At 36.2% G+C, this 16,166-nt stretch overlaps 1 protein-coding gene across 8 annotated transcripts in view; it reads left to right on the forward strand.

The window, feature by feature from the left end:
• The window catches only part of LOC122488385 (putative RNA-binding protein Luc7-like 2), a 57,928-nt gene that overhangs the window by 7,517 nt on the left and 34,245 nt on the right, over positions 1 to 16,166 (forward strand). For 2 of the 8 annotated variants that reach the window (XM_043589693.1, XM_043589691.1), the window contains exons 2-4: positions 2,990 to 3,066; positions 5,813 to 5,883; positions 7,458 to 7,552. In XM_043589693.1, coding sequence (XP_043445628.1) covers positions 5,826 to 5,883; positions 7,458 to 7,552 — 153 coding nt within the window. In that variant the 5' untranslated portion in view covers positions 2,990 to 3,066; positions 5,813 to 5,825. Of the gene's footprint in view, positions 1 to 1,239; positions 3,067 to 5,812; positions 5,884 to 7,457; positions 7,553 to 16,166 lie in introns of those variants that run through there. The other 6 variants (XM_043589694.1, XM_043589696.1, XM_043589689.1 and 3 more) reach the window with 4 other exon arrangements.

The following is a 16,166-nucleotide window of genomic DNA, read 5'->3' on the forward strand; positions in this document are numbered from 1 at the left end:
AGCTTTAATTCTCACCTCTCCAATAGTGTTTTGGTCTACAGTGACCAGTGGTTTTGCAGGATTTCACCAACCTGTGGGAATGTGAAAAGGTGCCTGGATGTGGGAAAAGTTGCTTATCAAAGATAACCCCTGGACTAGAAACTGGGGCGGGGTGGGGGGGAATGGCTGTGGTTTCACATTGTGGACAGGAGAACAGCGGGACATGCTTGTTAAGATAATAGTGGATTCATCTCAGGTTCTAGAAACCATGCGTTCGTATTTTGAGAAATTCCCATGTTATTTAATTTGCCTCCTAGTATTTAGAGGGATACTTCCCCTAGGCATGGTGTTCTGTATACTTACTGGCTGATGTGCTTTAGGGTATAGTAATTGTTGATAAGAATAGAATCTTTCTTTCCTGAATATCTCCAAGTTGCTGAGTTGATTTAGCTATTCCTTTCCTTAGAGATTATGGACATCTTTGTTTTCTTATCTTTTGTCTCTGCAGTAAAGAGTGATACAAGACTAACCTTAGAGGGACTGAAAGTCTAGTAGGGAATGAAGATTTACTCATGAGCAGTTACGTTTAATTTTAAGTGATGAGTTCTGTGATGCTGATTATAGGGGCCTAATTTTGCAAATACTGTTTAAAAATACAAAAGACTCTCAAACACCTATAGGAGTAAACAGATGTTATTTTGTATGTTTTCTTGAAATTAAAAAAAAAAACAACAAAGCATTACAAATGAAGTTCCTTCTCTTCGCTTCAGAGTCACAGTCCTTTCCCCAGAGGCAATCCTTGTGAATTTAGCGTGTATCCAATGTGACACAGTATTTCTCCTGTGTCGTTTCAGTAGTTAGAAGGCTCAGTCTCCTTCATGGTAATCTCTGTTTTTCATTTTAACTTCCTTTATCATTGAGATGTCTGTCACTTCTGTCCTTTGATATTCTCATTTCTTTTCCTTTTTTATTTCTTCATTATTTTTTGATTTGGGGAGGCTCCTACTTAGCTTTCATAGCTATAGCCAACCAGTGAGAACTTGTCTTTTTGGTAAATTAGCCAATCACTTTTTCTTTGGTTCTTTTCAGCTATTTCTTCATAGCCAGAGATAGCTTTCGTTACTTCTAATTTTGTGTATAGAAAGTTGTGGATGATAGAAGGCACCAGATACCCAGAGTACAAGTGTTACTGTATCAGAATTGCAGCTCTGCAAGTAAGTATCAAAATACAAAATTGAGCAGGCTGCAACCTTTTAATGACTAATTTTCCTTTATGACATGTATCATAATAACAAATTCTGTATAATCTAGAACTTAATTTTTAGGTAACAATTTATTAATAAGACTTTTCTGATGTGTTTCTTAAGTCTAAAAGGAGAAATCTATTGACAGATTTCGTGAAGTATGTATTCCACCACTACCCCAGCCAGTGGCCAAGACTCTGCTTGTGTAATGAGAGAAGATATAGTTGTGGCAAGGGGTGGAATAGAGCCTTTGGAATGTAGCTACTTTAGTATTTCTGTTCTCACATTTCCATCACCATTCTGTTAGCTCTTAAATATCATGCAGGCTTTTTCACCTAATACAAAGGTTATTTCCCTGTCTCATTCTTTATAATTTGTTACAGGGATTTTTATAGACAAATAGGCTGGTAGATTTAAAAAGTTGTTTTAGCATTATTGATCTTTGATCATACTTGGTAAGAACGAACTTGTTCTAGAAATTTATTCTACAATGGGCATTGCATTTTTTAAATGTTGGGGTTGTCTTGGGGCTTCTGGTGGGGGTAACAGTACCTATTTGTAATTATAAACCTATAGGATCATATGCAAAGATTAGGAGGGATAGCCTTTCTGTACCATATAGTACCCTTACTTTTGCATTTTCCGGGGTAAAGGAAATTTTCTCCTATTCACTCAGGATGATTTTATAAGTTCTGTTAGATAGAAGTGACTTGATATTACATTTGGGAGGGAGAATACCATAATTGGTTTTTCCCACTGCCACCTTCGGCTGAGTACATTTTCTTTCCTTATGTAGTAAATATATTCTTGAAAAGTTTGATGTGTATCAAGTCACATTAACTGTTTTCAAAGCATCTGTAATCATAGTATGCTAAGACATGGTAGTGAGTCCTTTTATAAAACAAATTCTATACTTTGAAGTATGTAAACATGCGGTGAATTAAACTGAGTGTATTTATTAACAATTACATGGAGTAATAGATTTTTTAAAAGAATAATTACAAAAGAGTTCTTACAGATGAGTTTTAAGGCTGAATTCTAAAGGAACAGCAAAGGTAGGTGGGAGAAGTTAGTAGTTGATGAGAAACTTCAAGGAGGGTGTAAAAGTAAATCGGTTCTTCAGTGTAGTAGGCACTATGCAGCAGTAATCACCTGCTTTTACCTCCGAACACAAGGGTTTACTGAGCCCGGGCAAGTTTCTCCCTGCCCTAGACTAGAAATTGGCTATGGGTCTTTATATAGTTTCCTTGTTACTATATGGACTCAGTAGCTAATACGAGAAATGGTGGTAAGAAGGTGAAGCATTTCTCTGTGTTTGATGATTTGAGGGCACAGGGAAATGAGAAGCTTTAAGCGTTTGGTTAGATGCCTGTCTTTCTTGCTCTGCTTTCCTCTCACTGAAGGGGTGTGCATTTTATTTCAGGGGGAATGTGCCTACTCTGTCCTAAGCCATTGGTGACACTTGGCCCATAATAAGTGTACCTGCGGGGAGGGCTTTTCTTTTTCTGGCCCCATTTATAAGCCAGGGGTTGCTTCCATTTGCTTTGTGTGCTGTTGAGTTTTATTCTCTCTGGTTTCCCTAAGCTAAGCTCTAAGCTAATTCTATACAAAAGAAATATTAATTAGTTGTTTTTATAAGTTGCTTGCCATTAATGCCTGATAATATGCAGTAAAATAAGGATTCTGCATACCATTATATATGTCAAATATTACAGACTTTAAGGTTCTTTTAATTACAATACTAAACTCAGTTCACTTTTGCTTAGCCTTCACAGTTGTTGATCACATAGCATGGTCATCCACTCACAGCTTAAAAAAATACAGGGAGCATCGGAGAGAATGGGTAAAGTAAAATTTTGATGTTTTTAAAATAGCACCTAAATCTATGAAAGTTTATTTGATTTATTGTTTGTATGGGAGGGAGAGGGTGGGTGGTCCTGGAGGGAGGGTGGGGGGTGGGCATTGGTAAAATAGCATGCACCATGTAAAACGATGTCAGATACGATATAGGCTGGTTTTCATTGTTACTAGTACAATTTAGGTCTTAAGTCTGTTTCAGAAAAGGTAGGACCATAAAATAGTGGTGTTGGCATTTTGCAGTGGGCTTATTTTTCCCTCCCAACAGATCGGAGGGGATTTTGAGAATAGCAATATTTGAGTACAGTTTGGACAGGAGCCTTCTTTTTAGAGCGGCCTGTTGGCATTCCCCAAGTGAAACTGCTTCACTGCCATGTTAGGCCCTGTTAACTTGCTGAAAAACTTTTGAGAGGAATATTAGGCATTCCAGTTTTTATTGTACCCCTGCAATCAGGTATTCCCAAATACAAATTACAATTTGTGAAGCTCATGAAGGGGTTGAATCAAAGAGAGAGGTAAAATAAGTTGTTACTCTGAAGTTAGTTGCTTGGTAGGAAATATTGACAGAAATTTTGATGCTTGCATTCAGATGAAAGGCACTTTGCCCAGCAAAGTTCTCAGTCAAGTTTCTTATTCTACAAACTTGGCATTGTAGGTACGTACAAAGCCTAATTAATGTAGAGGTTATAGGGCAGAGCAACCTCCATACTTTATGGTTAGGACATTGTGTTGCTATTAAATCACTTGATCTAATCTCTGCCCCATAATTTTTAAACTTTTTTTTTTTACTTTGTTTACTAAAAATCTGGATTGAAGAAAAAAATGAAAAAAATTAAGAAATCAGGTATTACCCACACAATATTCTGACCCCAACTTTGCTCTTCCCTTACATTGAAGTCATTTGCCAAAGTAAAATAAGACTTGCCGTGTTTACCATTTCCTAAGCCTTTCTGCCTCTATAAACTTTGTCAAAGATAATACTCCAGTTTGGAATGTTCTTCTTCTTTCCTGTGGTTTAAGTCCTATCTTTTCTTTAAAATTGGGCTTCTACTTTTTGCATGAAGCCTTTTTTCTAACCTCTCCATCCTTGGTGGCCATTCTACAGCGTCTTAGAAGTATTGAAGTACTACTGTTAGTGAAACCCATTTGGCACTCGGGTCATGCTACCTTTATTACTTGTTAAATGTCCTCTTTCTCTCTCAGAATCATGGACTCCTTGAGGGTAGAGAGCTTCTAATTATATGCCTATTTGTAGCCCCATTGACTAGCCCAGAGGAGATACTTTCACTAATAGGTTTGATTCTGTGATTTGGATCCAATGTTAGTGTAAGAAGGTAATTATTTTTTCATAACTCAGGTAATTTTTATATGAATATAGGCCCAGAAAACCCAAAGATAAAGTATATTGAATTCATAAAGTAATTCTTTGTATTCAAAGATTTGATTCATAATTGTTTTTTATTAATTGTAGTCTCCCCCCCCCTCCCCCCCCATGGGCACTGTTTTACCTAGTTTCTTTTGAAAAACATGGTTTGGGCCAGATACCTTGACAGAAACCAAAATTACCAGTATTTTTATTTTAAAAATTCTTTGTTGATTTAGCCAGATTATACTTCCATGATATATGCCCAAATAAATTAATGAAATACTGCTTGGTAGTGTAAACAAATTATTTTAAAATGTTAACCTTAAGACTCATAAGTAAAGCTTTAAAAATACAAATAAACAGATACTTAGTTGCTAGTTCCTCAGGATATTTCTGTATCTTAAATTATTAGGGGTTTTATTATTTCATTGTCTTAAAGGTTTCTGTAATGCATAGGCTGATATTTGATAGCTGTATTTATTGTGTTTGCAGTTATCAAATGTTTTTAGAGCAAGCATTTTGAGGCACTGAGAAGTTACTTTAAAACACTTTTTGGCATTTATAGAAGTAAATTCTTTTTGTAAAAACTCATCAGAGATAGTCTTTGCTAAATTCATATTTGGAATTGTTTATATTTCACCTGATAGCTGTGTCTTCAGGGCACATATATCTTAATATTAGATTTAATGTTGTGATTTCTGAAGCAAAAACAGTTGCCCTACTTCACAAATGTTTGATTAGTAAGATTCCTAAGAACCTTGATTTTATTCTGAAGCCTGGTTTATAATAATCTTGAGCCATTAGTTTGACATAGCATTGAAACAGTACTCTTGTTACATACTAAAAAGCTTAGATATTGTAGCAGGGAGAGTCCTAGATATGAAAGGGTTTTTTTTTTTTTCCTACTTAAAACCTACATGATCTTTAAGTTTCTTAATATAATTTGGGTAGAGATTTTAAATAAGACAGTTTTTCTTACATGCCAGTAAGCAAAAAATGTCTAGTATATAGCATTGCCTTTCTGGTGCGAGCTTAACTTATTCTAATGTGAACTTAGGCCCTCCCCAAAGTCTAAAATGAGGTAAAATTTTTTAAAAAGCATTTTTTAAAAACCCCAGTTGGCCCACAGAGCATTTCCTAGAGTTCCAGCATTGGACTTTTTCCTGTGGTCAATCATATTCTTTTGTAGGGTTACACTTGTTAAGTCAATATTTTGAAAAATAAAACACCCTGATTTTGTTCACTTTTGTTTTCATATACAAGAATCTTTACAGTCAACATGTACTTCTAGATGCTGTATTGAAATTGCTGGCAGAGTCTATTCTATACAAACTGAACAATCTGGCCCCTTGTTTTATTTGTAAAGGTTCAATGTATCTATGCCTGCCTACTTCAATCTGCAAGGGAGTGTCAGAAAGGCCCCGCATTCGCCGAGCCGTGAGTTATCACTAACTTTTCAGATGTGTTAATGAATGTGGAACAAAAGCAGTTGTGTTTAAAAGGAAAAAAGGACCATCAAAATAACCTTTATTATAGTAGCAGGCGTGAACACTAAATGATTTATTCCAAATTGTGGTGTCAAAAATAACCTACTTTAACTAGAGACTAGCCTCTAGAAAACCTATTGTTGAACTGCTCTGAAGCTATCATTTTAGCTATAAATTATTTTTCTTAAATATAATATACCCTGATTGCAAATTAGAGTGTTAAGTCTTTTTAACGGAGTTAAAACAATTTGAACAAAATCTTACCCCACCTGAAAATGACATATTTAGTTGACTGCATTAAGCTCTTCAAATAAGACCATGTGAAAGGGGTAAAGGCTTAACCTTTTTGTTGCTCACATGTAAAAAACAAATTAAATAATTGGATCACTTCCTAGATGAGTTTTTGGAGTGCCCCAGGCATCACATGAAGTACAGAGGTTTTTATAATCTCTTTTGGTACCAACAGTTCTCGCTTCAGTAATTCATCAGTAGGTTTTCATTCATCAATGATGGTATCAATTTAAGGCTAAAATAAAACACATTTCTTAGGGTTGATCATTCTACATAGAGGAAACATCCTTAAGAGATTTTTCCCCCCCAAAGAGATTCTAAGCAAAAAAATTGTAACTAACATCTATATTTTGTTATTAGAGCTAGTTACCTTTATTTTTCTTAGACTCTTTAAAATTTGAGTTAGATAGGCCTATTTGATTAGCAGGTTGGATGCTTCTGTTGCTTAGGAGGTATATTGTGTTATATGAAGACAATAAATTTAAATGTACCCAGTTTGGCCATATATAGCACAGACCACCTAAAACGTGAAGGTATGGTACCTTTGGAGGCATTAAAGTTAACGTTTCATTTAGGCAATGTGCCTTTGTTTGACTGGTGTGTAAGTCCTTCTTCCAGGTTTGTACACTCTTAAACACGCTATTCTACCCTCTCTAACTCATCCCAGCAGCAAATGGGAGACACTTCAGCTGGAACAAAATAGTGGAAGAAATGGCGTCTGGGGTTCAGTGGGGATTCGCAGTGTGTATGCAATGTTTGCAAGATTACTTTTTATGTTTTTCAATTAATGTCAATAATTACAAAATAAATCTATGCTTAGCGTCAAGTAGGGAACATTGTATACCAGTAGAAACTCTCCTAGTGGGTCTGCTGCAAGTCGCTTAACCTCTTGGGGCCTCAATTTCCTCATCTGCAGTTTGAAGGAGTTGGACTCAATAATCTTTAAAGTCCATTCCTGCTCTGTATCCTATGCTTTTCTGAAGTACTCTGTTAACAATGCATTGCTTTCCCACTTTGACTATTTGAATTATATTTACAGTACACATACTGCAGCTGCATGTCTAAAATAGTTTTTTCATGGGATATTATATAAAAAACTAATCCCTCTTGAGCTGATTTATAAATATATGTGTGTATAGCCACACAGAAAAAGCTAGTGATAGTAGGGCTCTCAGAAAGTAAGTATTTTCCAGTTGTCTAACCTTGAATGTTATTAACTTTCCTATATTACAGGAGATACTACTCGCCAACGAATCAAATTCAGTGATGACCGAGTGTGCAAGAGTCACCTTCTCAACTGTTGCCCCCATGATGTCCTCTCTGGAACTGTACGTATTTATTAAATCTATTGTTTGATTATTGGTATCCTTCGAAAATGAACTTCTTGATAGACTTAATTTCTTGTCAAGTTATTATGTGGTGATTTTTTAAAACACTGTTAGAGGAGGTATTTGCATCCCTTATATTGTTTGAGTTTCCCAACTGCAAAAATGGGATTCCTCCCAAAAGTAATTGCTATGCTTTATCATTTTTTCCTTCTTCAGAGCAGTTTTTGGAAAAGCCTTTCTTATTTGGAATATAGAGGCAATTACTGCACTATAGTTGTGCTTTTAGTTCCAAAATAATATAAATGATTTTTAAAATAGTTTTTTTTTTTTTTTTTTTTTTACCGTTGGGCAGAGTAGACTTTTATCCAAAGCATTATATATTAAGATTTGTGCACGTTATATTGTGGAAGTCATAGTGGAGAAAACATTTTAGTAAATACTTAAATTCACAGAGCTTAATTTGCTAGTAATGTTGTCACTTAAATTCATTTTATATTGCTGACTTCTAATGTAAAAGCTCGTTTAATTTAGATGCTATATCTAGTCATGTTGGTTGACCTTGGAGTATCATCATTTTTTTATTTTTCATCATTTTAATTTGAAAGATAAACCACATGATGATGGACCTGTTTAAATGGAACAAAGGATCTGATTTCCTGACTTGATGTGGTTGAAATGGTTACTCACTGTAAGAGCTTCCCTTCTCTGGGTAGCTGTGATGGCAGCTAAACATCTAGTTGGCTTTATTTCTCATTTGCCTGAAATGATGAAAAGCTTTCCGATTTCCATTTTCAGAAGTGATGAGTTCCTGTAGTTAAATTAGTCTAAATGAATGGTTTCTTCTTAATAGGAAGAATTAAATACCTCTAACAGATAGATACCAAGGCATATGCAGTAGGAAACACTTTTGTCTTATTCCAGTAGGAAAGACTGTGTGGAAACTGTATTATGTTAAAAGGAAAAAGAGAGCCTACGTTTAAAAACATGTAATACTTGAATTTTTTTTTTTAAGAATAACATAAGGTAAGAAATTAGATTCTGAGCATTTGAATTAGAACTATGACAGATAAGTTAGCCCTTGTATCTACTGGGTAATGTATTTTCTACTGTGATATAAAACATTTGAAATGTGAAAAATCGACAATTATCTGTAGTATCCTTTGATTCTTCTTACTTACTATTGTAGTAAATTTAACAAAGTCATTTTATTTAATGGCTAAGTTAATCACTTCAAATAGATTTTGAGAATGGGATTAATTACCAAAATGACAAATTTAGTTTTATTTTTTTTAAGACTTAAAACCAGCCATAGCAAGACTTGGACACAGTGTTATATTCTTCAGATATGGCATTATTATTAAGAATCACAGTTGTGCTTTACATTTTATAATGTACTTAGGCAATTACGCTCGTTTCTTAAAACTATTTTGTGAGGTAAATGATTCACAGCCTTAATGTTCGTAGGTGAGTTGCTCAAAATCACATAGTTCTGTTGATTTAAAGTAAAACTGGGACCAAAACTGAATTTTATTCAGCATGTTTTCTACTCTAGGGAGTACTTAATTTTTCATTATGTTAAATAAAAAAAGATGAATGGTTGGTCTTGGACTTTCCTTCTTGTAAAGTTCTTGTCTGGTAGATTTATAAGATGCACATTTTCTCAAATGTTAACATCTCTGAAATGCACATGAAAAAAATTTTTTTTAATGTATATTTTTATTTTTGAGAGAGAGACAGTGCAAGCAGGGGAGGGGCAGAGAGAGAGAGAGGGAGACACAGAATTCAAAGCAGGCACCAGGCTCTGTGCTATCAGCACAGAGCCTGACACGGAGCTCAAACCCATGAACCCTGAGATCATGACCTGAGCCGAAGTTGGATGCTTAACCGACTGAGCAACCCAGGTGCTCCAGAAATACACATTTTAAATTGATGATAGAAAAAGTATGAATTGGTTACTTTTTCTTATGGTACAGAATTGAATGCTGAGGCTTAAAATTGATGGTGCTTGGATTATATTAAAAACAGTTAACAAAAGCCCTTCTACATGTACTTGTCAGGGAAACTGTGGATGAAAATACCTCATTTTGTCAGTGTAATAGGCAAGAGATTGTCGTATGTAAGAATGAGATTAAGTAGTTGTGAACCTCTTTGAGAATTAATCAGAACTTTATAGATTGGCTACAGGACTTTGTGAGAATCCAGGGTTATAGAGTGGTCTCCTTGAGAACTCAAAACTATCCATAGTGTGACTTTCTCATGACCCTTATTAGGAAAAAGAGCTATTTATAACAGTTCATCCTGTGTACAGATGGTTTGTAATTACAGAGTTATGACTTCTTTAGCAACCAGTCTCTGTAGAACAACTCCTTTTGTGGCATAGTCTAACTATTCATACGTTGTTAGCCTGTTTTCTTTTGCCTTTACATTGAAATGCCTGCTTCTCTTTTGTTGTTGTTGTTGTTTTAACAAATTAGATGAAAAGAACTGAGTTGTAACTCTTAATTTTATAATGCTTTTTCTTTGTTGCATAACTAAAGTTTACCCTTTGCTCAGATTTGTCACTTCCAACAGAATATGACTCACTAATACTCTAGATTATTTAGCAGAATACACAGAAATGTATTCTCTGGCATTTTTGGAGATGGAGAGGGTGATTTCTAAAAACGTACTCACAGCTATTAGTATGGAATATTTTTGGAATTTAGTTTGGTGAAAATGCTCTGTAATATTTTACCTTTCAGTAGTCTGATACTCTGGTATAACTAATTCATAAACTAATAAGAGGAGGTCAGGTGTACAACAGAGAGGCAAATAATTGTGTATATGTTTATTTGGCTTATGATTTTTAAAGAAGTGCGACTGTTTCTTTATAACTGAGGAAGCTGCTTTATTTTAAAGGCTTGGGTTATTTTCATATTCCTCCATAATAGTGTCTTGTTTTAGTCTCATTCATTGCCTTCTTTAGACACGCTTGGTTTCTTCCTGTTCTAGTCACTATGCAAACAGTAGGCAGCATCTGCTTTCAGGTCAGGCAAAACAGAAACCTAAACAAAATTGTCCTTTTTTCTCCTAAATACATTATTTCTGGTACATACCTTCCCTGAAGAAAAATAAGTATATCGAAGTGCTCAAAAACATATCTTTCAGTCTGGTTCCTTGTGATCTAGGAAAAAGATGTGTAGTAGTAATAATTTATAGAAGCATTAAATCTAAAGCAGAGATGGTAACAGAAGCTTGAAATTAAGATCTACAGAGATGAAAATGTACACTCTCGGGGCGCCTGGGTGGCTCAGTCGGTTAAGCGGCCGACTTTGGCTCAGGTCACAATCTCGCGGTCCGTGAGTTGAGCCCCGCGTCGGGCTCTGTGCTGACAGCTCAGAGCCTGGAGCCTGTTTCAGATTCTGTCTCCCTCTCTCTCTGCCCCTCCCCTGTTCATGCTCTGTCTCTGTCTGTCTCAAAAATAAATAAACGTTAAAAAAATTTTTTTTTAAAAAGAAAATGTACACTTTCATGATGTGCCTGTCCTAAAATCAGAAATGGCCACTACTAATTTTATTATAGCCATCATAGTACAGTTGTAGGATTGACAGGCGTCATGATTATAGTAGAAGGTTGTTATTTCATCGATGGGAAAAATTAAGGCTCAGAGAATGTGTGCTTGTCAGATGTCTGACAGAATTATAGAAATACACATGAATCTTAAGAGTCATTTAAATCTCCTTTAAAAAAAATGTTTCTGTTAATTTTTTAGATAGCACATTTACTTAAGGCAGTGACTTGTAGATGCTTCTGAAATGTCCTTGGAGGGATTTCATGCACTAAGAACATGGGGACAGGCCAGTCTTTACTATTTCAACTAGAATTTTACACATTTTAAGTATAGAGCTTTTCCATGAAAGTTTGTTTAAGTAAAGAGATTCTACTGCTGAGAAATAGAATTTAAAGTTTAAAATTGAGAAATATTAAGGGACAGGGATAAAGTAAAAATTTTCTCTGTCTTTTTGAAGTGATTAGGTAGGATTATTAGTTTCAAAAATTCTGAGTTGATTTTATAGTGCCCCAATAGGTTCTGAGATCATGACGTGAGTCGAAGTCAGGAGTTGGACACTTAACCACCTGAGCCACCTAGGCGCCCCTATCTAAAGTGTAGTTTTTACTAATTGAAACTCCTTTATTGTTTCTCTAAACTATTCTGTTTAAGGGCTGGTCTAAAATCAGTTACTTGGATACATACAAACCTGAACTTTAAAACTGCTGCAGTCTTGGTAGTACCTATGTAAGAGACCCATGAAAGAGTGGAGAAGAAGAATAGGTGGTAAGAAAGAAAAACCACAAAATTTTCTCAACCAGCCACTAGAATGTAAGTTTCACAGTAAGAACAGGGATGTTTTGTTGAGCGCGGTGTCCCCAGCATCTAGAACACTGTCCCTCCGTTGTGTTGAATGAATAATTGATTTACCCAAAGTAGAACACTAAATAAATCTGTTACAGAACTAACTTAAGTTTCAAGAATTAATGATTGTTAGTGGGAAATGTGTTTTCTTGCAACTTCTGAGGAGCTGGGCAGTATCTTGGGTTCTTTGAGCTGCTGATTAGATAGAATATGACAGCAGTAGTTTCACATGCAGATGTGAAAAATTGGTTTGTAGATAAGCAAATCAACAAATGGTTTGTTTAGGGCTGCTTTGGTATTTTTTTAAATTTCTTTTCTTAATGTTTATTTTTGAGAGAGTGCATGGGGGGACAGGGGCGGGGGACACAGAATCTGAAGCAGGCTCCAGGCTCTGAGCTGTCAGCACAGAGCCCGACGTGGGACCCAAACCCACAAACTGAGATCATGACTTGAGCTGAAGTCAAACGCCTAACCCACAGCCACTCAGGCGCCCCTGCTTTGGTATTTTTTTTAAACAATTGTTTTTAACATTAGCCCACATTACTGACTTGATTTTTTTTTTTTTTTAATTTACATAACATTTCTAGAGCCTTCCCACTTTGTGAAAATTCCAGTTTTTGCAACCTAGGTTTTACCAGTTTTGGCTTTTGAAGTATATTATATATAATGTCTTCATATCAAGCAGGTTTGCTGTTTGTATTTTCTTCTCAGCCTGTTAAAAAAAACTATGCGTTTCTTTTTTCTCATAGTATTATAAAAATATGCATTCCTTTAACAAGCACTTGGAGAAACTGCCTAAACCAAAAACACCTTTGGTGTCCAGGAAGTCAGAGGCACATTAAAAGCTTCCCACTGAGGGGCGCCTGGGTGGCGCAGTCGGTTAAGCGTCCAACTTCAGCCAGGTCACGATCTCGCGGTCCGTGAGTTCGAGCCCCGCGTCGGGCTCTGGGCTGATGGCTCAGAGCCTGGAGCCTGTTTCCGATTCTGTGTCTCCCTCTCTCTCTGCCCCTCCCCCGTTCATGCTCTGTCTCTCTCTGTCCCAAAAATAAATAAACGTTGAGAAAAAAAAAAACTTCCCACTGAATAATTAAAACTTTAAAAACCAAGCCCTCAATATTGTTTATAGCTTTATTGGCAAAGTAGCACATGAATATCCTAAACTATTCAACTTGGGGTACATATAACCTTGGGAAGTAACCTTTTTTTTTTTCATACTGAATAATATTGCAGTCATTCATTCTATATACTTAAAATAATACACTCGAGGCTTGTGGAAGTGATTTTTTTTTTAAATTTTTTTTAACATGTTTTATTTATTTTTACGAGACAGAGCATGAGCAGGAGAGGGACAGAGAGAGGGAGACACAGAATCCGAAGCAGGCTCCAGGTTCTGAGCTATCAGCACAGAGCCCAATGTGGGGCTCGAACTCACAAACCATGAGATCATGACCTGAGCTGAGGTCAGATACTTGACTGAGCCACCCAGGCACCCCTGAAGTGATTTTTTTTTTTAAAGGTGATCCAGAGACCATGTATTCTAGAATCTTGTTATAGTTTTAGTATGACTTTAGTTGAGGTTGCTCAGCAAATTTGTTACTTAGATTAATGGCTAAATACAAATACAGGGACACCTGGGTGGCTCAGTTGGTTGAGCGTCTGACTTTGGCTCAGGTCATGATCTTGCAGTCTGCGAGTTCGAGCCCCGCATCAGGCTCTGTGCCGACAGCTCAGAGCCTGGAGCCTGCTTCAGATTCTGTGTCTCCCTCTCTCTCTGCCCCTCCCCCACTCATGCTCGCGCGCGCGCGCTCGCTCTCTCTCTCTCTCTCTCTCTCTCTGTCAAAAATAAATAAACATTAAAAAAATTAAAAAGAAATACAAATACACAGTTGACTGCTGACCAGCACAGGTCTAGGGGTGCTGAGCCCTGCACAGGCATAAATCCCTGTGTAACTTTTGACTTCCCCAGAACTGAACTACTGATACCCTGTTGTTGACTGGAAACCTTACCAATAACATTAACAGTCCATTGGCAATATTTTGCATGTATTGTATATATGTATTATATACTGTATTCTTACAATCAACCAGAAAAAATATTAATAAAGTCATGAAGATATATTTACAGTATGGTACTATAAAAAAATCTACATATAAGTGGATCCATAGCAGTTCATTAAAAATTTTTTTTTTTAATGTTTATTTTTGAAGAGAGAGACATTTTGTGAGCAGGGGAGGGACAGAGAGGGAGAGACAGAATCCAAAGCAGGCTTCAGCCTCTGAGCTGTCAGCACAGAACCCGATGTGGGGCTTGAACCCACAAACCATGAGATCATGACCTGAGCCAAGGTCAGCGCTCAATCGACTGAGCCACCCAGGCACCCTTTTTTTAACTTCTATAATAGAAAATTTCAACTATAAATAAAAATATAATTGTGTAATGAATTTCATGTACCCATACAGCAACTTCAATAAATCTTTTACCACATAGCTGCCTTATTTATAATCACTTATGTCCTTTGGTTTGTTTTTTTTGAAGCAAATTTTAAATCTTGGACTTAACCTGATAGGATGAGTCTTGAAACAGTATAAAGTAGTAAAGATCAATTTTTTGGGGGGCGCCTAGGTGGCTCAGTTAAGCGTCAGACTTTGGCTGAGGTCATGATCTCACAGTTTGTGGGTTCAAGCCCTGTGTTGGGCTCTGTGCTGACAGCTCAAAACCTGGAGCCTGCTGTGGATTCTGTGTCTCCCTCCTCTGGCCCTCCCTCACTCATGCTCTGTCTCTCTGTCTCTCTCTCAAAATAAATAAACATAAATTTTTTTAAAGCAGATTGTTTTTCATAGTTTGGTACATGATTAACATTTCAGTGTCACATTTACTTCTCTGTACAATGATTCTCAATAAATGCTTATTACCTGAGAACCTCAAATCATCCTCCAGGTATTCCTTGAATTCTTCAGATCTGTTTTAGAGATAGGTGCAGTTTTGTAAACTGCGTTTTAACAAGTCTGAGGAAACTAGTGTCTCTCTGAAGCTATTTAATGAAAAAGAGAGGATGGAGTTATAAATGCATCATTTGGAGAATGAAGACAGTGAACACAGAATGGAACAAGCCCATGATAATAAATGAAAACTCGAAGCAAATATTTGTTGTACGGGGATTAAACTACAAACATCAAGCAAACTCACAGATTCTCTCACTGGAAATACTTTTTTAGTTTATTTTGAGAGAGAGCCCATGCACATGCGAGGGAGGGGCAGAGAGAGGGAGAGAGAATGGCAAGCAGGCTCTGTGCTGTCAGCATGAAACCCAACATGCGTCTTGATTTCACTGAGCTGTGCAATCATGACCTGAGCCCAAATCATGCGTTGGACGCTTAACTAACTGAGCCACCCAGGTGCCCCTGGAAATATTTTTTAAATTGATGAATTCTACCTTGATGTGCAAAGACAGATGTCTTAAGAAAAATCCTTTTTAGTTTGACGATTCTCATTAAGGGAACTTGTAAAAGCATTTTTGTTTGTTTTTTGACCTGTATAGAGTTAAATATCTTGAATGTATTTTGTCCCATAGACATAGCTGGTCTACAGGATCAAAAAATACAGGCATAAATATTAATTTATTTGGATAATTTTATTTGTAAAATTTCCAAATTTAGGTTTTTCTGTTTTTTCCCTTTTATGATATTTATTACAGTGTTTGGAGTAATGGCATTTAAGTAATATTGAAATTAAGAGGAGGAAGAAATAGAAAAAAGGAAGCAAGAGCTACTAGGCCAGTGAGGGCTGAATGGAGAAGGTAAAGGATTTACAGTAAAGATTAACAAAAAAATTTTCTCCAAAAGGTGATTTATTTTTTCATCTCTTTGGGAGTGGTACTGATTGCTGTGAACAACATTCATTCATTCGCCCTAACAAGTACTTATTGAGGACATACTATGTGCGGTGTTGGGGATACAGAAGTGAACACGGGTTTCTCCTTTAGTGGTAGGAGCTTGCATTCTGATGTTGGAGACACACACTAAGTGAAAAGAAATAATGTGATTTCAGGTAGTGATTTAAGTTGCCAGAGGAAAAAACGCATGGTTAGGTAATTTAGACAGTCTGACACAGTGGTCCAGAAGCTACTCAGGGTGGTTAGAGAAAACTTTTTTGATGAAATGACATTTAAAGAGATCTAAATGTTAAGAAATTTAAGCCAGTCATTTCTAAGTGGAAATAAA

This window comes from Prionailurus bengalensis, chromosome A2 (genome assembly GCF_016509475.1).
Source record: "Prionailurus bengalensis isolate Pbe53 chromosome A2, Fcat_Pben_1.1_paternal_pri, whole genome shotgun sequence".
Classification (NCBI taxonomy): domain Eukaryota; kingdom Metazoa; phylum Chordata; class Mammalia; order Carnivora; family Felidae; genus Prionailurus; species Prionailurus bengalensis.